A 26,362-nucleotide genomic window follows, 5' to 3' on the forward strand; every position below is an offset into this window, starting at 1 on the left:
GCTTGTCACTGGAGACAGAGACCATCAGAGCTGCTCCTTCTTCAGGGTGCTTGTCACTGGAGACAAAGACCATCAGAGCCGCTCCTTCTTCAGGGTGCTTGTCACTGGAGACAGAGACCATCAGAGCTGCTCCTCGTTTGACGGCCAACCCTGGAGCTGGACCCCGACGAGCCAGCCTGCTGGCCGATGGGACGGTGGCAGGAGCGGGAAGAGGACTCCCGGGGACTCTGAACTGTGACACCCCCTCTGCACAGCCCAGTGAGACAGGTGTGAGGACTCCGTTTTACAGCTGGATAAACCAAGGTTACAGCAGGTAAATAATGAGGCCACATTTTTCCAGCTATTAAGTGAAGAGTCCAGGTGTTCAGCACAGAATGTAGACTTCATTTCAAGCCCCCCCACCCCCCAGCAGCCCACCATCTCTGGGTATGTAAGGGCAGCACAAATAGTCAGGAATCTTCAAGACTGGAAGGAACTGAGGTTTTGAATAATGCCAGCAACAATAACAGGGTTTCTCAAGTGGAAGCATTAAGAACAAGGGAACATGGGATTTCAAGATAAAACAAGAAGCCCGTCTGAGACAATGCTACAGAGGCGAAGACAGAACTATTCGGTTTCTGTCTGCCCTCCGTCCAAGAGAGCCAGGCCTTCCAGAGCGTGCCCGGGGCCCAGCTGCACACCGGGTGCAGCCTCGCCCTGCGACAGCCACCGCCCAGCGGCGCCGCCCTTGCCCCGCTCCAAGCCGCCTCAGCTTAGACACGTCTAACATCCAGATCAGAAAGCAGAGAAATAAATCGCACTTTCTAACCTCTGAAGATGGTCAGAAATAAGACCTTTGCAAATCTACCCCATAATAAATGAACTAAGAAGAAAACCAGGAGTACCTCCACAGAAAATTTTTTAAAATGGAGTTAAATCAGGATGCACCACCACCAAAATGATGACTTTTCAGAAAAAAGCAGCTCCAGAGGGTCCAGTTTGCTGTGAACACGGGGTGATGCTGCCATGAGGACGGCCGCAAACAGGCCCGCGCCAGGGGACAAGCTCTGAGTGTGGCCATGTCACTACGAAGAGAAGTTACTGCTCCAAGACAGGAAGATTCATGAAATATCAAAAGAGCCAGTCTCAAAGCAGCCTGGAACACTTCCCCAAGTCCCCTTGTCCTGTTAGAGGGACGCAGTGGGCATGAGGGGGAGTGTGCCCCTGCCCCAGGAACAGCGTTACGGTCACAGAGCAATCCAGTGCCAGTCCACAAATGCCGCTGAGAAACGCGGTGGGGAACTGGGGCAGCACAGACCAAGCGGAACTGTGGGCACAAAACTGAACGCTAGGATCGGATCTTGTAGGGACATAGCTCGTATGAGGAACCAACTGTGGAAGGTCTTTTTCTGGTCTGAACTTTTTTTCTTGTAAGAGAAATACTTAGACTGGCACAAACATGTGTTCTGATCTGAACCCTTGGAGGGAATTCGAATGTGTTAAGCACATGATAAAACCGAATGGTTGTGGAAAGACTTTGTATTAGTTGGATATCTGGATTAATATTTAATAATGTCTCTTTTGTATAGAAAGTTGACGATGATGTTCTACCATGAATAGAACATGTGCTCAAAGATATGTTTTGTCCAGAGTGATGGATCTGTGTTCACAGAGATGGTTTTTGGTGCCATCATCCTGGGGAATGGTAAAACTATTTGCAAGGCAGCTAACCAAGGAGGATGGAGGTTATCAGTAGTCCTAGAAGATGGGAGAATTTAAATCCTGGGGAATAAAAACCGGTGATGAAAACCAAGCGCGATCCCATGGAGGTAGAAAAGCCCATGGGTGTCGGTTTGCTCGTGGGCCTGAGGAGGGAGGGGGCATGGGTGGGCTGTGAGGCCTGCCTGTGCACCCCCACGGGAGAACCGTGACGACACATCTACACCCACTACTTCCTTCTCTCGTTTTAATAAAATAATACTTCTCCTGATCACGTTAAAATCCACTTGGCTTGAACGAGGTCCCGCAGAGCAGCTCAGATCACCTCACAGTGGATTTGGCTATGGAAGGTGAGTGCAGGTCCACCGTGTCACCACGCCCCTTCACCGCAAACACCCACCGTGCTAATTCTTTCTGCTGTGTTTCAGGATTTCCTACAAACCTCAGTGACAAACCCACACAAAAGAAGTGGAATAAAAACCCACCCGCGCAATCTCAGTGGAAGTGCAGTAGGTCACAACTGCACGAGTGAACAGACGACTTCCTATGTGAGGGGTCACAGCCCTGGAGAGACTGAGTCGCAGTGGAACAGGGTTAAATTAAATGCTAGAAGCCCAGTCGTTCAGTGGAAAAGGTGGTGCAGTGTGACAGTCTTTGTCCACACACAATAAGGACAGGGAGCACTTTGTGATGAAACCCATCACTGACAGCAGCGGACTCAGTCTGGATTTTGGTTGAACGGAAATCCCTGACTCATTTTTTATTAACAGAAATTGTCAACTATGACTTAAGTCAGATGGAGGGGACAGAGGACTCACTGGGAAGGCTCGGTCTGGGACTGACAGGAAAAACTAAAAGTTAAAAAAAAAAGCCAGTGTTAATTTATTAAAGCCCTCTCTTCAAAATGTTGTAAAGGGAAATTATTGCCCTGGTTGGTGGCTCAGGTGGTTGGAGTGTCATCCCATACACTGGAGGTTCGATTCCCAGATAGGGGTCCCACCTGGGTTGCAGGTTTGACTGATCCCCAGGTGGGCTGTGCAACAGGAGGCAACAGGTCTCACTCTCTCCCTCCCCCTCTCTCTAAAATTAACAAACATATACTTGGGTGAGATTTTTTTTTTAAAGGGCAATCATTCAAGTTGTTTATTGATAGTCCTCTTCATAAATAATGACTTGGCAGCCAGAAGCAAACTTCTTTTCTTCAGAGTGGCCCCCAAAAGATTTTAATGCCTCAAGAGTTTGAGAATATAATTTAACAATGAGGTATTTACATATTTCAGTATCTGAAATTTACTAATAATTTTTCACAACTTGCATATTCTAACCAATGAGAGCCTACCAAGGAAGATGAGAAATCACATTTCAAAGTCACTGGGTTCACTTAAATAAATCAGAAGTCAGTTGAGTTGACTGACCAAGTTATAAGAGCAGCTACCCAAAAACACAAACCCACAACCAGTTCTGAACCTTATTTCTTGGCCAGTGTTGCCTCTGGTTCTGTGGTAATAGCTATTTTCTTTTTTTAATCCTCACCCAAGGATATTTTTACATTTATCTCCAGACAAAGTGGGAGGGAGAGAGAAGCATTGATGTGAGAGAGACACATTGATTGGTTGCCACCTGCATGGCCCCAGAGGGGTCAGGAACAAACTGCAACCAAGGTACGTGCCCTTGTCCACGGAATCGAACCCATGACTCTTTGGTCCGCAGGCTGACGCTCTAACCACTGAGCAAAACCAGCCAGGGCAGTAAGAGCTATTTTCACTCCAAAGTTGAGCTAGAAACATGCTTTGGAATACTCAAATTTCTCTCTAGCTACCCCCTTAGCTTTTATATTCAACATTCACCAAAGCATTTTAAGGTTAGAGTTACTGTATATTTTACTATTAAATGTTAGCATCCTTGTCAAAGCAAGATATAAAATAAGATATGAGAAATAAATAGGACCACTGAGAAATGCCACATTCCTAGAAATGGTATCAAGAATCCAAAAACAAAAAACTTGCCCATTAAAATGCAAGTGATACCCTAAAAGGTGTTTCTTTTTATTAACCACAAGGTACTCTACAATATTTTATGATTTTTGTACATTGGTTTAACTCTCAATAAGCAAAAAAACCAAAAAAAAAAAAAAATATTGCAGGTGATGTTGTAACCTAAGTATTTTAGGACAATAAAAATTCACAATTCACTAACTTCAGTTTTTTATACCTTTTTTTTTTTTTCACAGCTCTTATCATTTTACATATCAGCTCATATACATACGTTTCCTATTTAGTTATATTATATCTCTCCTCTCACTAGAATGTAAGCACCATAAGGTAATGGATTTCTGTCTATTCTATTCACAGAAGAATTCCAAGTTCCTAGAACAGTGCTAGGCAGGTAGGAGATTCTTAATCAATATTTATTAAATGAATAAATGAATGAATGGTTCTCTGTGACACATACTAATTAACAAGAAAGACATGTTATTATCCAACGTATGAAAAACATTTTAGCTTTCCATTTTGGAAATGTCAGTACTTTCACTAAAGTCACATAGAACCCTGTGGTTATTAAATTCATTTAAAACTGAATTTGAAATTACTTTGAGTATAAATCCTTATTTCAGTAGTGAACTCACCTGTTTACATAGTTCATGTATCAAGAAAAATCAGAATCAAAATATTTATTCCTATCACTATCTCTCTATGCCTTTTTCTCTCTGCCTCCTAGTGACTCGGCCCCCTCACCCTGGTACGAAACACATTTTTGTCTCATCATGTCTTATAGAAAATGTAATCTGTCAGTACATACTTCTCTTCTGAGTAAAAATAAGTAGAAAGGAAGATTTGAGAGTATTCTACCTGCAGATATATGAGTGAATGAGCTGATCAAGAGAAATATTATAGAACCAGAGACGGGGTGCAACTGGGCTCTGAGCGCCTGTGAACAGATGGAACTGAAGGAACAGGACGGTGGGACGGAGAGATTCAGAGCCATGAGGAGCATGAAGCCCTGAACTAACTGCTAGAGGAAATCTGATGGAACATTTTTTGAAAAGATGAATACAAACGAATGCTGACTAGCACCCAAGGCCCTGCTGACATCGCACAGTGAATCTGGAGTAAGCGCAGTTGGCAGGGTTACTTGAATTTCTCTAATAATATTCAGAGTCCAGAAGAACAGAAATGAAAGGTTACATTAACCCAGGACCAGGGAGTGGAACAAAGTAAAATTCAGTTATAATGCAAGAGAGATGGAGATATTATACATTCTCCATCTCACTCAAAGGCCAGGCCAAAATTCCTAATTCAAAGGTCTTCCCACTTGTAACCGTCCTAAGTATATCTTAATACTGATTTAAATTCACATTCTAGCTAAAATTGGTTTAAAATATATTCTGGCTGAATGAAAATCTGACTCAAGCTAATAGTAGAATTCATACATAGTCTGTGATTTTTGTACCAGTTAGAGCCTATGTCTGGAACTCTCTGTTTTTAACAAACTTGTGGGAGCTGATATTTACAGCACTGGAAAGTCTGGGCCGGGCTTGGCCAGAGCTGAAGGGGCAGGCTGTGCAACCACCGGTCATGGCCTGTTAACCCCTTTCAATCTGCGAAAACAATGACAACTCAAGCACATTCATTTGACAAATTCACTCAACAAATGTTTTGTGTGTTTCTGCTGCACACCAAGCAGTGGGTACACTGGGTGAGCGTGTTTCATCATGGGATCTTGCATGAAGAGATAAGTGGAGGCAAACAGGGTTCCTCTTTGTGAGATCCGAGCTTGCTGAGCTAGGGAGGCATTTCAGGTAGAAGTGGGAGCCGAGAGACTGCCATGGGGCTGGACCACGGTCAGGCGGCAGGCAGAAGTTCAGAGGAGGCAAGAACAAGGGGTGATCTTTGGGGAAAGAAAGAGTGGACAGAGATACAGATTCCCTGGAGGGAGAAATTACATGGCCCACAAAAGGGAGACAAGGCCCCCTCCAGAAGCAGAACTTCCCATCAGCCTTGCCATTCTTGTTTCCATGTGTGTACAGATATGACAAATGCACCTCACTTCCCTCCGGTAGCTGAGTGGTTCTCTGCTTCTCGACCCAAGGCGAGCCTGGGCGTGCACTGCAGTCTGTGTGATCACTGCCCTGCACGCTTTATGAGGACACGTGTTTGTATGTCGTGGTCCACACACTGAGCGCACAACTGTGCTCAGAATACATCATGTTGATTTATTTCTCTGTTTTCACATTTCTTCTCTTCTTCGAATCCTTACTTAAACTGTAGACTAAACATGTAAGCCTGGAGTAGGAGGGAACACACCCGTCTGTAGCCAACCCTTCTGCCTCCGAGGTTCTGGGAGGGGCAGGCAGTGTGTCCCGCTGGGCGAGCACTGGCTTCGTGGCTGGGAAATTCTGGGTCTGAGTTCGGGGTCTAGCGCTAGTCATGTGACCTGGGCACACGGCTTCCATCCTCCATGCCCCAGTGGACGTCAATCAAAGGGCAGGTGAGGGAAGACTGAACGTCGCAGCAGCTAGAATGAGCATGTGGCATAGTCAGCAATCTTCACCCCTGGGTGTGACTTGCCCAAGTTCACCCACTGTTTGGAAATGAGCAGGCATCCTTCCTGGGGCCCTGTCCATCTGCCTTGCACCCTCCAGTTCATGTGTTCTCGGTATTCATGACAATACATTTTGGTGATATTCAAGCCCAGACAGGCACTGCTCCAGGTCCCGTCTTCCTTCCTGAGGTCCCAAGTCACCTTCTTTAATCATGTCCTTTTTAAGGAGATCCCTTTAGCTGTTCTTCCAGTTATGGTTTCCCAGCAATGGACTCTCTTTGTTCTCTTTAGTGAAGTGTGTCTAGGTTTCGGGGTTGATAGAGCTTTTCCCGGAACAAGTAAGAAACATTGTCCCACTTCCTGGACTTGATGGTTTCCGTTCAGAAGAGGATGTCAGCTCTGAGGGTCAAATTGGCAACACAGATGTTTGCTCTCCATTTTCTTGCCAGGGAGTATAGGAGGTGTGACCGCCTCTGCTTCTGCTCCCAGTCACCACCGCTGCTAGATAGTAAGAGGCCCTATCAATGCAGGGCTTTCTGAGATGCCAATACCTAGTCATCATGTGAAGAGTTTTAGCCCTGGCTGGGTAGTTCAGTTGGTTAGAAAATCGTCCCGCTACACCAAGGTTGCAGGTTCGATCCCCAGTCTGGGCACATACAAGGAGCAGCCAACGAATGCAGAAATAAGTGCAACAGAATATCTATGTTTCTCTCTCTGTACCTCTCTCACAAATCAATAAATAATAATTAAAAAAGAAAACGTTTATCCCGGGGTCCAGTCAGATCACCCCAATCTGCACACCTGGCCCCACAGCAATGCTTAGGGCACAACGTGTCAAATGCCGCACGGGCCTCGACTGAACGACATTCTAAAAGCAAGTGTGTGAGCAGTAACAGCGACTGAACTTCCGTTGTGTGGGGCGGCTGATGGGAGGACAACGTGCCGGGGCCCAGCACGACCCTTGCGGAGGAATGAGCGCTCCCCTCGGCCCAGCGCGACCCTTGCGGAGGAATGAGCGCTCCCCTCGGCTTCGCACCAGACGAAGCGGAACGACTGATCTCTCTGCTTGGAAGGCTCCGGAGCAGCGGCCCTGCTTCGCGGCAGAGGCTGGGCACCCCCTCTGGACCTCAGCGCGCAGATTCCGCGCGGCCTTCCCGTGACTTCGCTTCATTTCTCATCAAGATGTACCCACATTTGCTCTACTTGTGCCCCGCCGAGAGCAGCGTGAACTGGGTACCCGGTTTCCCTTCACTCTGAAGCGGAGGCGAATGCACGCACTGACAAGCACCCGAGGCCGAGTCCCCCACAGCGCAGGGGCGCTCAGGCCGGTTCCCTACTTCCAGCGGGGCGAACAGGGCCCCCCCCACCCCCCCACCCCCCCACCCCCCCTGTCCACAGCCTACCTGGAGCACCGAGGCGCCGCCGTGCAGGAACTGAAGGCCGCTCTCCGCCGAGTCGATCCCCCCGGTGGCCAAAATGGGAAAGCCGGGCAGAGCGCGGGCAATGGCCGTCACGGCTCGCAGGGCGATGGGTCTGACGGCTGTGCCTGCGGGAGGAGGGAGACCCACGGTCAGCACGCTGGCCCCAGGCCGGCCGCCTTGGACCATCATGCTGTGATGGCCGCGTGCACTGGACGAAGCTCAGGTGTCCTTGTCTGTCAGGACACGTGAACACACACATGCACACACCGCTACATTCAAGGCGTGTCCGCCTGTGAATGGAGGTGCAGAGTTGAGGAACGCGGATGCCGCTAGGCACGCACACCTGCTACCCGCGTGGGAGGGCAACCTCGTGTGCAGAGGCTGCAGACTGCAGTGCGACGGACCGGCGTGCAGAGGAGTGGAGCACGCAGGCACCCTGTGTTCAAAGGACGAGGGCAGCAGGACCCGGGAAGGAAACAGTCGCACACACAGCCCGCTGCGTTTCCGCGGAGGACGCGCCGCGGTGTGAACGCGGACTGTGAGCCAAGCAGGGTGCTGGGCACCTGCAGATTCCCGCTGCTTCTTCCGTGTACGCCAGGGCTTGGGAACACACGGCACGCCTAATCGCATTTCTTCATACATGGGAACGTTTCCACCAAGTTAAAGAGAATTGAGAGGAATCCAGTAATTAGAAAGTGTATGCTTAATGTGTTATACTTTATTCAGTGAGACATTACGAACATTTTATTTCCTAATTGCAGGGAAAACTTCTGGACGGACGAAAAACTGGATTGTTTTAAATGGATAAACTGCACTACAGCTGCTTCGACTCCCAGGTTAAACATCCGGGATAAATGAATGCGTTCGGAATGCAGGGATGTGACTTTTATTTCTGGTGTGGGCTGCAAAGACTGTGGTGTTTTTCTGAACCAAAATGGTTCTGTGTGTGCAAGAATCTGAGATTGCCTCAAACAAACAAAACAAATGAAAGCAATCCACACACAAGCAGCTGGTGGCACCTTCCCGCCCTCGCCAGCACCCTGTGTCCCAGGAGTGCACGCGCCCTCGCCAGCACCCTGTGTCCCGGGAGTGCACGCGCCCTCGCCAGCACCCTGTGTCCTGGGAGTGCACGCGCCCTCGCCAGCACCCGTGTGTCCCGGGAGTGCACGCGCCCTCGCCAGCACCCGTGTGTCCCGGGAGTGCACACCGCGAGGCCACAGGGAACTCTCCTGCAAGTCAGTGGATGAGATTCTTCTCCTAATCAGATCCACTCCAGTGAAATGGATCGTGGTGTACCGGATGCTTCTGTGCTCAAGCCCAGAATGTGGACCTGTCTCCTTGCTGCTTGCACACCTTCAGAGAGCTTCCTCCATAGGTCAGCGTTTCTTAGTCAGGACTGTTAAATGCTGACACTTCAGAACAAAAGGCACTGATTAGGGGAACTCTGAAATGGACCATCAATATTCTGTTTCTATTTCAAAATATTTCTCAGTGACTTCTTAGTCTGTATGTTGTAACCATCAGGAGGGCTAACCTGTTGGGCAGGAGAGTGCATAAGCACACACACACACACACACATTCCTATACATATATAAGAATAAAGTTAAAGAAAAGGATTTTTAAGAGCATCTGTAATGTAACCCTTTTTTTTTCCAATCCTCACCGAAGAATATTTTTTCATTTATCTTCAGATAGAATAAGAGGGAGGAAGAGAGAGAGGAAGAGAGAGAGAGACATCCATGTGAGAGAGACACATTGACTGGTTGCCTCCTACACGACCCTGACCAGGGCCAGGGACTGAACCACATCCGTGGTATATGTCTTTGACTGGAATTGAACCCGTGACTCTTTGGTCAGTGCGCCAGTGCTCCTCTGGCGCAATCCATTGATTTTTTAGATAGAGTGGAAGGAAGGAAGGGACGGGGAGAGAGAGAGAAATATCAATGGGAGAGAGAGAGAAACATCAATATGAAAGAGGCACACCAATTGGTTGCCTCCTGCATGACCCCATCTGTGGCTGGAGATCGAACCTGCAACCCAGGTACGTGCCCTTGACCAGGAATCCAACCCGCAACCCTTCGGTCCATGGGCCACGCTCTAACTGCTGAGCCACACCAACCAGGGCTGTAATGTAAACCTTTTAGCAGACAAACACACAGTGTCTCTGTAATATAACCGACAAGTTCAGTAGACACTAAACTGATCTTTTCTTTACATGTCTGTTACTTTGAAGTGCTAAAGGGATATTGAGATTTTTTTTTTTTTCATATTTAGTTGGCCCTGGAGAGTAAAAGAAATTTGAGCTAAGAAGATAAATAATTTATTTCTAACTGCACTGTTAGAAAACTGCTGTTATTAACACTAACGGATAAGATTTCAAAGTGGCTCACGGGAATCTGACCACACATTCCCACGATCTTAGTGGACGTGGAGCGGCAGAGTCCCAGGACACAGCTCGGAAGGCGTCACCGTGCAAAGGGCAACGTTATCACACAGGTGTGAGGATCCCCACAAGCCCTGTGTTCGAAGATGTTCAGTGAGGTCAATAAGACACTTTTCATTTCATGTTTTCCTTCCTTTCCTAAAGCCTTTCTAATCTACCTAATGAACATGAGAACTTTCAGACTATAAAGGTATCTTTTTCAAAACGAAGAGTAGTCACATTTCCTGAGGAAATGTAATTCATGAGTAAAGAAGCGGGTCCTTCTGTTGCTGGGTAATAGTACACAGGGTTTGTTTTGTTTTTAATGCAGTTTTAACTCCCATTATAAATTCCATTTGATTTTCCTTCTAACTCAGTTGATTTCATATGAACTATAATCTGTTTTCAGCATTTTTTTTCCCATGGGGAATTGGTTTTAAAAATCACTTCCACCGACCATGAAAGGTTTCTGGGAGGAAACTAAGCATGTATGAAAGGATCTTTCTGAATTGTTATATAGAAATTTCTTAGTTTTAAAAACAACAGAAATGAAGAAATAACAGGTTCAGGATAAAAATGAAATGTTCGATGTAAAGAAGATACATGTATCAATACCCTATAGAGTTGTACATGTTAATTAAAATGCGCAGAGATTTCCAGAATCACAATTATTGAGAAGAGGATTTTCAAAACCTGTCCCTGCTACAGTAACTAATGATTTCAGACCACAGACTAGGGATGAAGAGGCCAGTTTGAGAGTCTCAGGGAATTGAATGTGGACTGCACCCTTAAGAAAACAACAAGGTTTAAATCAAGACATTGGAATCCTATAATCTTAAATGAACTCACAGTCAACATGCAATTTGAATTCAGCCCTCGTCCACCTGGGTGGCCAGGTGAGCCTGATGGGATGTTCGGTTCTCTGTGTTCCCACTGTGTGGCTCGTCCATGAAAACCGAGCGTTCCAAATCCCCAAACTGAAACAAGCTGGTTTCCAGCAAACAAACAAAAAGTGGACTAGATTTCTGGGTTCCAACATCGCTGCCATGGGTTCTGACGGGCTGAATGGCCTGGTGGGAATGCTGGTGAGCTAGACTGCAATGTAGCTTTGATGCGATCAGTCTCGTCCTGACCGCCGTGTGGTGCACCCTCACTGCAAATCAGTGCGTTGACTTCATTGATCTTGGATAAACTTTACAGAACATTTTGGGATCGATTCACGTTCTATCAAACCAAACACAACAAAAACACACCACATTTTAAACTGTGTTCGGTGCCAGGTGGGTACTGGAAATATCATGGGGAACACTTTGTATAGTATATGATTGTCTAACCACAATGCTGTATGCCTGTACTTTAAAAAATGCTACCATTAGCAATAGTATTATATATTAATATGTAAGTATTAATAGACAATGACTGAATCAGGACCCTTACTTAGGTCTCATTTATCCATCCATATGTCCATCTTTCTCCCCAAAAAGTATTTGTTATGTACGATGCCTTTTATGAAAATAAAGATAATTGTATCTGAATTGGTAAAGGTTGAAAGAACTGTCACAGTTGACTTACTCTGTGTCCTGACCATATTCGCACCCAGGACAGGTACCTGAAATATCAGCCCAAGGATCCTAGGAGGTTGTTTCAAGGTAAATAATATGAATCCAGTTGTTCATTCTGTACAGATACTCCAGAAGAAATTCATATTCACATACACATCACACATCTTGCAGATACTATTAACATGCATTCTAGCCCTGGCCAGTTTGGCTCAGTGGTTGGAGCATCGGCCTGCGGACCGGAGAGTCCCGGGTTCGGTTCTCACTAAGGGCACGTACCTCGGTTGCAGTTTGTCCCCGGCCCCAGTTGGGGTCGTGATGGTAGCAACCACTTGATGTGTCTCTCGCACATTGATGTTTCTCTCTCTCTCTCTCTTCCTTCCTCTGTCCCTCCCACTCTATCTGAAGATAACTGCCAAAAGAAGAAAAAATGTTCTCGGATGAGAGTAAAAAAAAACATGCATTCTAGAGAGAAGGCAATTTAAGCCTGAACGTATCAGCCTGACCGCGGGGCCAGGTACAGAGGCTGGGATTCCTGCCCACGGCCTTGGAGCTGTGTGATTCTATGAAATGTCTTCATTTCATGGAGACTCTGTTTTGGATCTACAAAATGATAAAACTCTAAGAATGACCGCGCAGAGCGGTTGGGAGGACTGTGTGAGTTAACGCATGAAGTCCATGAATATCATGTGGGTGTCCACTGTTACCATCCACACCACGCACACGAGGGGCTGAGGGAGCCTGCCTTGTTCACTTCCTCAGCGCCTCTCACGGCGTTGCTGTGGGCTCAGTGACACAATGAAACCGGTTTTAAAAACGAGACGAAAGCTGGGCCGCTGGCCCTGCCGCCCTCCGGTGCCGCCGGCCTCGCGCCCCGCCGGGCCTCGCGCCCCGCCCTCCCCCTCTCCGGCCACCTTCCCTGGTCGTGCCGTACTTTTGGGAAGAGTAACAGACTCTGAAGGTGAAACCTCAAACATCAAACATCAATATATATTTTTAAAAGACTGTGAGAATCCAAAGGTTCGTGCTCTCAACTAACACGCACAGATTTTAACGACAACGCCGGAGACCCAGTTCGCGGTGAGAGGGAGGCAGAGCGTGACTAAGTCCTCGCAGAGAAAATAAACTGTTAATGGGCAAGAGAGTGCAACACATATGCTAATGTGGGACAACTGGAAATTTGAATAATTGAGTTTAATTCTGTTTTTCCCCCTAATCATTTGACTCCTAGGACAGCCACCGAGACACAAAGAATCGCCAGACCTACAGCCACAGTAAGCTTCCTGCGAACAGCTCTCGCCAGCATTAAAACAAACTGGGCTACAGTACTCACACGTGCTCACTGCGCATACAGAAGGAAAACACAGTTTAACTTGCTTACATTAATTAAAATATAATGAATAAGTGGATAACAAATTCATTAGAAATTGAACTTTGGCTGTCTACTGTCTAATTGTTCATAGTTTTAACATCATCCAGAAGAAAGAAAACATGAGCAAATTAAGAATGTCAAGGATTTAGGAGCTGCAGTTTGATTTTTATAACATGCAGATACAGCAAGCAATGAAAAATGTATACTTTACTAAAGCAAGCTTAACATGCTAATGAACCTAATATACTACAAATATGTGAAACTCAGCTATTTAAAAATACATCTTTACACATGGATTGAAGTCCTCTGAGAAACTTGGCGGAATTTGCTCAGAACCGGGCACGAAAGGATCAGGGCTCCACGCAGATACGAAAGCTGAGGCGGAGGCACGGGAGAGAAGCGATCGCTGCCGTCCGCTCGGGCTTACTGGAAAAACTGCAACTGTTCTTAGGAAAATGTCCTCACTCCTGCACACTTTGCGCAGACGTTTCCGTGCTGCCGCAGCGGGGAGCGCTGGAGCACTGTCCGCGCGTGGCCGGTGCCAGGACGGGGTGGGGACGCACTGGCTCGTTCAGCTGCTGCTGGGACGCTGGTGGTAAGGCGTCTGTACCTTGTGCATGAGGGAAGGACAGCTCAGGCTGAACAAATAACTTGTTTGATGTCACACAGTTTAAAAGGGATCGACGGGGACCCAACCCCTTGCCTCTGTGACTCAGAAAGGACCATGCAGCCGTGGTGAAGAAGGTCACTTTCCCATTGTCTCTGCCGCAGGAACCAGTGTCAGTCACCTGGGGCTTCATACTAAGAGCAAAGGACAGACCATCCCTTCTATTCGGTGTGGGCTCTGTCACTTTACACAGCGTGTCTTTGAGCGGGCTCCTTCCCCTCCCAAGACATCAGTGCTCCCTGTTTGCGACAACGTGACATCAAGGACAATAGTATCAGAGCAACTCGGGACAATGAACTGACACAGTCTGGAAAGCCCTTGGCACAGGCGGCTGGGCGTTGTCTACATGGGCTGCTGTTCCACAGAAATGACTGCAAAACAGTCACCCGAACAGCTGGGGTGAACACTCGCACTGAAGGGTGTTAATCTCCTGGAAGTTCAATGTGGAGGTCTTGTGATTCCTGTCATTTCATTGAATTTGCATCTATGACTATAAAAGCAACCTGTGGGGGTAAATATTCAGTTTATAATGCAACTGCAGTCTCTAAATGTACATGCCCTTTTACCCAGAAACTCCACTTTGAGAAATCTGTTCCATTTGTACATGCACACAGAGTTACATGTACAGAGATGGTCCGTGAAGTGTTGTTTTTCACAGTAACACAGTGAAAACAACCGGTCGAGTCCACAGTAGTCACACTACTAAATAAATCATAGTGCATCCATGTATGCTAGCCTAGGAAACCTTCCCCGTGTCCTGCAAATGTCTCCAGGATTCAGTGTTAACAAACATACACAATGCAGCTCCACTGTTAGTAAAGGAGGCGTAACATTTAGTATGTGGGCATGTAGTACATGGCATGTTGAGTTTTAAATTGTTACTAGTTATCTCTGGGGACAGGCTAAAGAGAAATCTTCAATTTGATAACTGTATTTCCTATTGTTTCAACCTTTTGGGTAAAAAAGTGTTTATGATTTACTTCCACAGTAAAAAGTGACTATTTATTTAATAATGGTCCTAGAACTCCCACTACAGGAACAATAGGCATGACCAGGTTCTGCGTAGTGAAGCTGTACACGTGGGGTGCGCAGGGACTCCACCTTCTGTGCATTCAAAGGGGCACACTCAGCTTTGTGTCCAGTATTTTAAGTAAAATATTAACAAGCTTAGAATACCCCCCCACACACACACACACACAATTAAATGGACCCAGAGATAAAATAAGCTTAGGAAGGATTCGCCTGGGATCAGGGTCAGCAGAACCAGCAGTGGAGCTTCAGCACACGGCGTCGTGGAGCAGTCGAGGTCACGCGAGGTAGCAGAAAAGAGGGGCGCAGGAAGTGTGGCACGTGGACGAGTTATGTTGCTAATGTGTGCAACATCTTCTTTAACACTAGCTGTCAAAAGAAACACTTTTCTTTATGACTTAAAATGTGTATATGTATGTGGGGGGGGGGTGTGTAATCGTTTATTATATACAGTAATTCCATTGTTTTGGTTGCAATAAAATTGATTCTGAAATTTTAAAGAGTGATATGTATGTGTGTATTTGTGTCTGTGTGTAGAAGGTGCGGGTATACAAAATGGCTAAAAGTAACTCCAATAGTTGTCTTCACATATTAAAGGGCAAACATGTGTTTTCTGCAAAAGATAACAGGAAGCAATGGTAAAGCACATACTGTTGGTATTTTTGTTATTATTAATTTGTTATACATTCAGCAACAGAAGTAACCACCCTGGGCTGTCCCTGTCCCTGACGCCCCAAGGGAGACTGGGAGGTGGGATGCCACAGAGACTCTGCACTAGTGCCACAGGAAGCACTGGGCTAGACCAGCACTTCCAGTGCGAACCTTGAGGATGCTACACATTGTCGTGGTAGTTTAAGGAGCAATTTTACATGCTTCTTGGTTTCCCAACAGATACCAGTGAAGAAGTTAACTTAGAAAAGAACCAAGTATGCATTAAAACTATGGAAAACAATATGGTGTTACCTCAAAAAATTAAAAATTGAACTTCCATTTGACCCAGTGATCCCACTTCTAGGAATATACCCTAAGAAGCCTGAAACACCAATCAGGAAGAATATATGTACCCCCGTGTTCATAGCAGCACTATTTACAATAGCTAAGATCTGGAAACAGCCCAAGTGTCCATCAGTAGACGAATGGATAAAAAACCAGTGGTACATATACACAATGGAGTACTATGCAGCTGTAAGAAAGAAAGATCTCTTATCCTTTGTGACGACATGGAGGGACCTGGAAAGTATTATCCTAAGCGAAACAATCCAAGCAGAGAAAGACAAATATCACATGATCTCACTTATTTGTGGACTATAATGAATATAACAGTCTGAGGAATAGGGTAGACCCAGAAACATGGAAGTAGGGTACAGACTGACAACCCTGAGAAGAGGGGTGGTGGGGGGGTGGGAAAAGATAAACCACAGAACTTGTATGCATGTATGCATAACCAATGGACATGGACAACAAAGCTGGGGATAGGGCAGGGGGGATGGGGAGGAGGGTGTCAATGGGGTAAAAAAGGAGAAACATCTGTAACAAAAATAAAATTAAAAAAAACAACAACAGATTTTTAGTATTAAATACATTCAATACAGAGACTTCTCTGTTGAATGTTTTCCAGTTGCCAGGTGTTTTTGCATACATTGTCCCAATGACATTACTATAGGTTTTTGTCCCCATATATATAGATGTGTAAATGGGACTCAGCAGATAAATATCTCACCCTCAAGGTCACTCAGTTCGAAAATGTGGGTTTAGTGCTTCAAGTCAGATCTGACTCCTGATATCACGCTCTTACCCACAATGCTCTACTTCTTCCCTATTTCAAATGTTTGTAAAATCAAGTTAGAGAGAGGCATTAATTTTTGTAACTAATGAAGATATGTTGTCCCTATATGATAAAACCAAGACTGTTAGTGTTCTATTAGTTACTGGCTAGGAATTATATTAAAACTATGGCAGTTAGTAATTACTGGAACTCTACGACCCAGTTTGCGTGCGAGAGTCCTGGTTTATTAAACCTGTGCTTATTTGTAATTACGTGACATAATTATAAAAAGCATCCTCTTTCACTCTAAAATATCCCCGTTTGAATGATAAATTATAACGATAATTATACCCAGGAATTATAGGACAAAGGTAATCATGAACACACAGTGAAATTTGATTTAGAACAAAACCATAATCTTTGAAAAACTTAACTAACTACAGTGTCCAGAACTCAAAGGCATGAAGAAATGTCTTTAAATCTGTTACTAGAGGGAAAAATACATGGCATTCATATGTGAGACCGAGACGTAATGAGTCTGCATGTTCTCTCCGTTCCCAGACTGTAGGTGGCCACCACAGGCTTCATTTATTAAACCGCTCATTAGCAGCATTTTCAATACTGTCATCTTCAGGTAATTAGCAATTTATTTAAATAACCAATTTCTGTAGAAATAATTGCCATGAAATGCCCTGAACCTGCTTTTTTATAAACTATAATAAAAGTGTTAAGATAATCCCTGACATTTGCAAATGCCATTAGTTCACCTTTTCCTTTGGATAGTGCTGTGGCATGATGTTTAAACAATTACCGGCTAACAGAGCAGTTCAATGAAACAGTACAGAAAGCACACGTCCACTATGGCCAGCGAGGACACCCAGAGTGGGCAAGGAATCCAGTGTGCAGACCAGCATACAGAGCCCAGCAACAAAGCACTGTTGAAATGAGGACATTGTTGTTATTCCCAACTTGGTTTAGTTCCCACAGAAGATGCCACAACATAGGTATTCTCTTTGGAAACAAAAATGGAGGGTTTTATAATTGGCTGGTATGAATGAAAATCATGAATCTATGAATTTATAAAATGTACTTATTGAGCTATTTGTTCAGTAACCTCCATGTGAGAGAAAACAAGTAGGGTGTTATTCTTGTGATTATTTTTAAATATTTAAGTATGTTTTTATTTACAAAATGGTACACACTTTCAAAGTAGCGTTAACAAGGAAAACTATAACGGCATTTAGATCTCAGCTTGTCTTGAGCGCCTTCAGCGGAGCAGAGGCCCAGCTGGCAGTCTCGTCCCTGCTTCTCGGCTGTGCAGACGAAGGGTCCCTGATGACCTCGCCGGCGCCCGGGATCCCGAGCTGTCCTCCGCGATGGCACGGAGCTCCAGGCACGCAGTCACCTCGCCCGCCTGGGCGCGTCAGCGTGGCCCGGCGCCTCCGCTGCGTCAGGTTGGGGACCAGGAGCTAGAACACCCCTGGAGTGGGTGGCTGGAAGCCAGTAGGTATTTGGATAATCATGGAATGGAAGAGAACTTCAAATGGACGCAAAAAGAACCAGGCGAATCCAACAAGAGGCCCTGGCGAGCAGGCGGCGCGGAGGCGGGCGCAGAGGGTCTGATCCCAGACAACAGAAGTGCAAGGAGGAAACTGTGCAGAACTTTATGCAATAAATTCAACCACGGAGGTGGACAAATTCCAAGTAACACATCTAACCCAAACCAATAGCAACAACAAAAAACAGAAAGTCAAAATAAAACATGAGAACACTTTACCCTTTGAGACAGCCCAGCGTTGCGCTGAGTGAAGAAAGCCAGAGACAGAAGTCCCACAGGTCTGCCTCACACGTGGAATCTAATGAACACACCAAACTAAGAGCAAAGAGAGACAGACTCTTGGAGAGCAGGCTGACGGCTCTGGGTGGGGTTGGGGTGGTGGAGAGATGGGATGAAACAGAAAAAGGAGAAAGAACTCACAGGGCCAACAATGTGGTGCTTGCGGGAGGCGGGAGAGGTGAAGGAGGGTACTGGGGGATAAATGGTGATGACAAAAATAAAATAAAAAATAGCCCCATAACTATTACAAAAACTAAATTCATAAACAACAAAAACACAAGCAAACTGCAGACCCAGGTGACTTCACATTCTATCAGATTCAAGGAAGAAATGATACCAATCTCTCACAAACACTAGAGCAGAGAAAAGGGGGAACAAATTCCCACTCATTTGATGAGGCCCACAGAATCCTGATCCCCAAATTGAGAGATGTACTAAAAGAAAAAAATATATAGTCCAATATCTTTCTTTAACACAGACCCTAGCATCTTTAATAAAATATAAGAAGACTGTCTTCAGCAATATATAAAAATAAAAGGGAGAAAGCCACCATGATCAAATGGGGTTTATCCTACCAATGTGAAGTTGTGTCAACAGCTGGAAATCTATTGATGTAATTTTCCATCTTAACATAAAATAAAAGAATAAAAGAGAAAAAAAACCTGTTAGCCTCTTAAAAGAGTGCAGAAAGTACATTTAGAAAAATTCGAAATCAGTCCACAATTAAAATGCTCAGCAAATAGGAGTGAAAGAGCTCATGCTCCCCCGTGATAAAGGGCAGCCCACGAAAAGTCTTAGCTAACATTGTGTTTAGTGGTAGAACATTAGCTTTATATACACTATGCCTATCCTTTTCTATATACTAACAATAAGCAATCAGTAATTAAAATTTAAATACCATTTCAATAGCACAAAAAAGCAGCAAATAGAAATACATTTGTGAAAGACATGCTGGGTCGTGACACTGAACACCGCAAAATGTTTCTGAGAAAAATCAAAGAGACTTAAGGGCAAGAGACAGAGACTACATTCGTAGGCTGGAAGAGTCAGTGCTGTTAAGATGTTAAATCTCTCCAAATGCATCTATAGATTCAACAAAACTCAAATCAAAATTCCAGCAAGGCTTCTTTGAAGAAACTGATAAACTGATTTAAAAATTCATATGGAAATGCAAACAATCTAGAACAGCCCAAACAATCCTGAGAAAGAACATGGAATTCGAGGACACTCTCACTGGGGACTGCAACCCATCCGCAGTGCCAGACAGCAGCATGCAAATACAGAAGAGATGCTCCATACAGAAAAGGTCGGTTGACTTTTGATCAAGTCAGGTCAGTGAGGGGAAAAATGTCATTGTAACAAAAAGTGCTGGGACAACTGATTAGAAGAAAAAAACACAACCGTGACTGCTATCTCACCTCATAAAAAAGTGATTAAGGTTCAAGGTAGATTGAAGATCTCAAAGTAAACCTGAAAGTACAAAGTATCCAGGAAAAACATGGGAGAGTACCTTTGTAACCCTGAGTTAGAGTCCCTGGAAAGGACATCAAAAACAACTACATTTAAAAAACATCGATGAACTGAATTTTATCAAAAAATATATAAAGAAGCCAAAGTCTAGGAAAATTATTATATTTACACACATGTATTTGAAAAAGAACTCCTACCTAAAATGTGTAAGGCACTCCTATGAAAGATCAATTACAAGATGAATAACTCAGTTAAAATGGACAGAAGTTGAGCAGACATTTCAAGAAAGAAGACATACAAATGGACAACTGGAGCACGAAAAGGTGCTTCATGTAGGGGAAACGGAAACCAAAACCACCGTGGGACATATTTTACACCCATTTAGAAAACAGCTAAAAATCAAGAAGCTTAGGACACTGGAGATGTAGGAAAGATAAAATGATGAAATCACTTTGGCTAACTGTCTGAACATTTCTTTAAAAATTAAACATACATCTGTCTTATGACTCAACAATTTCATTCCTAGACTTCCCTCCAGCAGAAATAAAAACAAGACTGCAAAAGTGTATATATAAGAATGTACACAGGGACCTGATTTATAATAACCCCAAGCGGAAACCACTCAACTCCATGCCCATCAGTGAGAGAAAAGATAAACAAATTATGGTCAATTAATTTTTTTACTGAGTATTTTGTTTGATTTATTTTCTTAACTATAGTTGGTATACAATCTTCTATTGGTAACATTAGTTTTAGGTGTACAATATGGTGATTTGACACTTCTATACCTAACAAAGTGATCATCCTACTAATTCTAGTCATCATCTGTCACCGTGCAGATTTATTACAGTATCACTGACTACTCCCCTTCCCTTCACCAGCCCCACCAGCTCTCCCTCTGGTAACCATCCCTGAGGTCTCTGGGTCTGTTTTCATTTGGTTTATTTTTTAGATTCCACGTGTAAGTAAAACCATACGGTATTTTTCTTTCTCTGCAATAAAAGCATACAAATAGGAAAGGAAGAAGTACGACTGTCATTATTTGTAGAGGACATATTATATACAGAGAAAATCCTAAGGTATCCACTCAAAATTAATGGAATAAAATAATTCAGTAATGTAGCAGGAAACAAAATTAAAATACAGAAATCTGTTGCATTCCTATACACTAATAATGAACAATCAGAAGAAATGTGGCCAATTAATGTAATGAAAACTGTCAGCAATTAAAAGAACATGTAGCCCAGGTGATGTAGCTCAGTGGATTGAGTGTCCTCCCATGGACTGAGAGGTCTGAGTTTGATTCCCAGTCAGGGCACATGCCTGGGTTGTGGGCTCAATTCCCAGTGGCGGGGGGGGGGGGGGCATGCAGGAGGCAGCTGATCGATGTTTCTCCCTCACATCAATGTTTCTCTCTCTCTCTCTCTCTTCTTCTCTCTCTAAAAAAAATCAATAAAACCATATTTTAAAAAAAGAACTTGTATACTGATACTGGTAACAACAGAGACGGATACATTTATTGAATGTATTGGGGTGACACCAGTTCACACAATTACACAGGTTTCAGGTGCGCAGCTCTACAACACACTATCTGTACACTGTATGTGTTCACCCCTTGAGTCAAGTCTCCGCCCATCACCATCCTAAACATTTTCCTGAATATAAGTCAAGCCCAAAGTATACTTACACACACACGGGGTAGGGGTGTGAAAAAGAGAGAGTGAATAAGTATTATCACTGACATAAAGTTTAAGAACAGTCGACAACAATCTGTGGAGTAGTTCAGGCTGGGATACAGGGAGTGAGGGAATACCTTCACCATGTTTCAGGCTGTAGTGACTACAGATGTATCCACTTTCCACAGCTGACTTAGCGGAAAGCTGAATATCTGTGCCTTGTATCATATGTAAAATATACTTCATTCAAAACAAATTAAAAACAAGTAATTACATATAACCACCAAGAAAGTGCGTCTCAAAGGCGAGCCCCCCACTTGGACGCACTTGTAAGGTATCTTCCAGTGGTCGGGGGTCACAGGCTTTGCTCGTGAAATCGGAGGGCACTTGCCCACGTGCAGATGGAAACACTGTGAGACGGAGTCTTACGTTTCAGAGGCAGAGGGGACAAAAGACCATCTCTGTGGCACACCATGACAGGTAAACCTGGAGAAGCAGATGAGCTGTCGGAGAAGTCGGGGGGGTGGCCGGTCTCTGATGTTCTCAGTCTTCGTGAAATGTTCCTGAAGGCAAGGCCTTCCGAGAAGCCACACGTATCATAAATGTACACACACACACGGTGTGATAAACCTGCTGCCTGATTGCTCAGACTAAGGACACTGCAGTTCAAGAATGATGCAAATAAAAGACAGGGCTAATCTGAATCACAAGCCCGAACGTGGCAGGCGCGCTGCGCACCACGCTGGGCAGCCAGGCGGCTCCAGCAAGCGCCCGGGCCGTTGGTTGTCTGCTGACTGTTGTACTAAGTAAGACCCTAGAGCCAAATTTCCAAAGTGTCATCAACTGATCACAAATGTGGTTAACAGCTAATGAGAGTTTCTGTTTCCGCACTTTATGCCCAAAGTGCTATTTGAGGACATCTTTACCTCTCCGAAACAAGAGAGCAAGCACTCCAGGGTGCTGTTCCTATTAAAACCGTGTCATCATAAACTTCTCTTCCCGGCTGAATCTTTAAAGAATATTTGGCTTATCGCTTCTGTCAAGTGATGGGTTTGCAATGAAATCGCCTTTCTCTGTTTGCTACTTCTCCAGTCATGTATGTTTTCCGATGAAATTTCAGGCTCTTGTCAAATGGAGGTCATTACTCTGTTGACTGGCATGGACATTCAGGCTGAACCAGCGCGTGCAGCGCGTGCCAGCCTGTGTGATCCCACCCCTCGCCAAATGGCAGCGAGCTGACTGCTGCCCCGTGAAGGGAGACAGCCTGCTAGCAGGACAGCCTTGGTGGGCAGGTGCCCAGGCGGCATCTAATGCACACGTTGAAGCAGCAATATCATGCATATGTTTTTCCTCATTCATAGCTGCTCATTCAATTTGCATTGTTGCCATAAGTGGTTCATCATCCAAATGCTTAAACTGTGCATGATTCCAAAAAGCACTGGGCCGTTCGGCACTGGGCGCTGGGGGGTCGCAGATATGCAGAATCCACTTCTCGAACATGGCTTCCGAGCCTCGAGAGGGGACACGTTCTTGGTAACCTTTGCCCAAACGGCTATGTATGTTTTCTCAGCAGAGCTCAGAGACTCCTTGTAATCATGCAGAAGCTACTGACAGAGATCATATTAGATGACACGAGTTTCTCAGAAAGTGTGTCTGCAGTGAGTGTAAGGAAAGCCGGCAGGCACACGTACCCCCTTTTCTACCACTGGTCTCGGTTTTACCCGAGGCAGAGAGAACGCGGTGTGGGGACGGGCAGGCTCACACGCAGCAGTGGCTGGAGAGCGGCCTGTCTGCACTCTCGAGGATCATTGTTTGTGAACTCCAGAGTACAAGGCATAAGTCTCCCAGAGGTTTTACTTCCTAAGTGCTCAATCGTTATAGGGCAACCCTTGAAATCTAAAATTTAAAAATGGCAAAGTATTAAAAAGTTTCAGGGGAAAATAATACATGTCCCATATCTAGTACCAAGTGAGCTAGAGAAACATCTGTGATCGCCAAAAAGGGCTAGCGCTCTAGAATGCTAGCAACTTTAGTCACTCACAATGGCACGTTTATGGAGAATATAATGTCACAATCAATAATTACAAGCCCATACAAACAGCATTGTAATAATTCTACAACGCGTGTTCACAAGTGAAATAATTTAGAATTTGAAATCAATAGCATTTATAGACATTGAAAAATGTCAAATGGAAAAATGAATGGCAGTATTTGAATTCTTTCTGGAGCATTCTTACTACTCAGATTTTAATTATTCCTTAAAAGATTTTCTAGTACCGGAAAACAAAAGCACGTGTTTGCCCTTTCATATCTTAATTAACTATATCAACTGATCTAGATTGGCCAGGGAGCTGTTTTATACACAGGAAAATAGCACGTCTCCGTGAGAACTTCAGTTTCCTAAGTGGTGCCCTTCAGGCCTCTCCCCTTTGGGCCACGCCCCTTTGGGCCACGCCCTCCTTGGGCTTCTCCCTGGTTCTGTCACAGGATTTTTTCTGTTCATTTCTCAGTACTCTGTTAGCCTCCAAAATGAAGACTTTGGCATAAACACTTTCTACCCCAAGACTTTATGTTGTTAAGTTCTTAAATTAAAATACTCCTTGTAATTAAAAATAAAAGAAGTTGGGTGAAGGGGGAGGGGGGTTTGTATGGAAATTCTGTGTACTGTCTTTTCAACTTTTCTGTAAATTCAAAGGCATTCCAAAACAAAAGGTTTGTTTTTTAATCCCTATACAACATTTGGGTTCTTCCTACTCTTATAAAAATAGCAGTTTGTCTGTATTATTTGGCAAAAACAAAGACACAAACATGTGAATATTGGACATAGACTTTTTAAACAAAACATTTATAGTTTTTTTGTCAATTCCTGCTAAAAGTAACAGCAGTGATAATAGCTATCTCTTACTGAACCGCTGACATGTTTTAAGGCTTTGACATATGTTAGTTCATTTAAATCTCATAAGATCCCAGGAATCATTACTTTTAGTGTTCAAAATGGTTATTTATCCTGCCCTGTGGTAGTAACAGTAAGACCTTAGGTTCCCCAGTCTGCGGCTCCCACATTAGAGAGCTGCTTCCCACGTTCCCGTCCATCAAAAAGACAGTATCGGTATGCAGCGCCTCTTTAACACAGCTGTGTCCCAGCACTGCACTAGGTTATGTTTGTGAACGTGTCAGAAGTAACCTGCAAACAGGCTGCCGTTAGGCCTACAAACAGAAGGACAAATCGAGACACCTGCTAGTAAAAGCTGTCCCAGTTATAAAGGCATCTCACTGTCGATTCTAGTCTCTGCTGACACTTCAGGTGTCGAAAAAAAGATGTATTTAACCGTTTCTCCATTAATGGACGGATGTCCAATCATGTTAGGCATCACAAAATTACCTATCAAGTAAAAAAGAAAGGGCAGAAAATTTAATTTCAGATTATTCCAGAAACTATGGCAACCGGCCAGATGAGATAGATGGATATATTTACATATTCACTTTTACATTAAACAGAGTGGATGACACATCCCTGTATAAAATCTATTATTTAAACACTTCAAGTGAAAAGTGTTAAAATAAATGGCTTATGACTTATGAAGTGTTAAAATAAACGTTTATTTCAACACTATACATGTCATAAGCCATTTATTTCAACACGTTCTACTTCAGAAGGTTCACCCAGACAGAGGAAAGATTTCATTCGCTAGGAGTACGTCAAGAGGCCGGGACACAGGCGACATGGAAGTTGTGATGCTGGAGCGCTGGGCTGGGAGGCGGGCGCAAGGCCTGGTGGGAGCACCGTGCCTGCCTTCTGGCCGCAGCTCTGCGCCGCCACCTGCACCGCTCAGCGACACCACATCATCCTAACGACCTGAGGCACCGGGCGCGCCCGAGCGCAGATTACAAATGAAACGGGCTGTTGGGGTCTTTTTACAAACAACAACAACAACGAAAACAACATGTTTTGTTTCATGTCTCCACTTATTAGAAGAGGCTGACTTAACCCAGACTCTTCAGACAAGCTTTCCACATGAAATCGTGTCCCCTGATGACAGGGGACGCATTCTTCCAGCTCTGCCTACGGAAGGTTGTGTTTTCCTACAGACGCTTGGACGTCTATCACTACAATGAGTATGTCTGAGGGTGACTGAGTGACTTCCCCTCAGGTTGTCTCTGTGACCTCATAGAAGTGCCGGGAGCGCTTCTCTTCAAGCCACCAACAAGGCCGGCCCGAGGTCCAGCCTTACCAGGTCGCTAGTCTCACCCGCTGGGGCTCTACCCTCACGACCTAATTACTGCCCAGGCCCCACCTCCTAGTACCATCACACTGGGACTGGGGTTTCAAACCATGAATCTGGGGAGTTCACAAATATTCAGTCCATTACACCAACCGATCCCTTCGGCGATCTCAAGGTCAAAATTGGTCAAGAGAAGTCAGAAGACTAAGGGCATCGTGACATGCGAAAAACACTTTGAACAACCATTATGCCAAGAAAAATTCTGAGATAGTGCATGACATACTTAACATGCACTAAGTAAGTATGTAAGAAAGGAAGAATGTAAAGTGTAGCAAAATCTGAAATGTATTGAACAAAAAAGAAAGTTTTTTTCAATAATAGATTGGTGATATTAAAATATAGAGTCATATATTTATAAGATCTCAGTAACTGATATATTGTCACTGATATACAAATTATTTCAAATAATATAATTTTAATAGCTATTTATCATATACTACATATTCCAGATAAATGAGACCTACATTTTTATAAATGAGGCCTGATACTTCAGAAATACTATTGAGAGTAAATTTTAATATTTACTACTGGAAATAAAATAAAAACTACACACACACACACAGGGTGGGGAAAAAGTAGGTTTACAGTCATAAATATGTAAAACACAGAGTTTATTCTTGT

At 44.4% G+C, this 26,362-nt stretch overlaps 1 protein-coding gene across 1 annotated transcript in view; it reads right to left on the minus strand.

Moving 5' to 3' along the window:
- Nucleotides 1–26,362, minus strand: part of DPYD (dihydropyrimidine dehydrogenase) — a 587,465-nt gene that overhangs the window by 80,848 nt on the left and 480,255 nt on the right. Inside the window, exon 19 of the mRNA XM_036272711.1 lies at nt 7,644–7,786. Within this exon, the coding sequence (XP_036128604.1) occupies nt 7,644–7,786 (143 nt within the window). The remainder of the gene's footprint in view (nt 1–7,643; nt 7,787–26,362) is intronic.

The sequence above is a fragment of the Molossus molossus genome, unplaced genomic scaffold (assembly GCF_014108415.1).
Source record: "Molossus molossus isolate mMolMol1 unplaced genomic scaffold, mMolMol1.p scaffold_m16_p_20, whole genome shotgun sequence".
In the NCBI taxonomy this organism is placed as follows: Eukaryota; Metazoa; Chordata; class Mammalia; order Chiroptera; family Molossidae; genus Molossus; species Molossus molossus.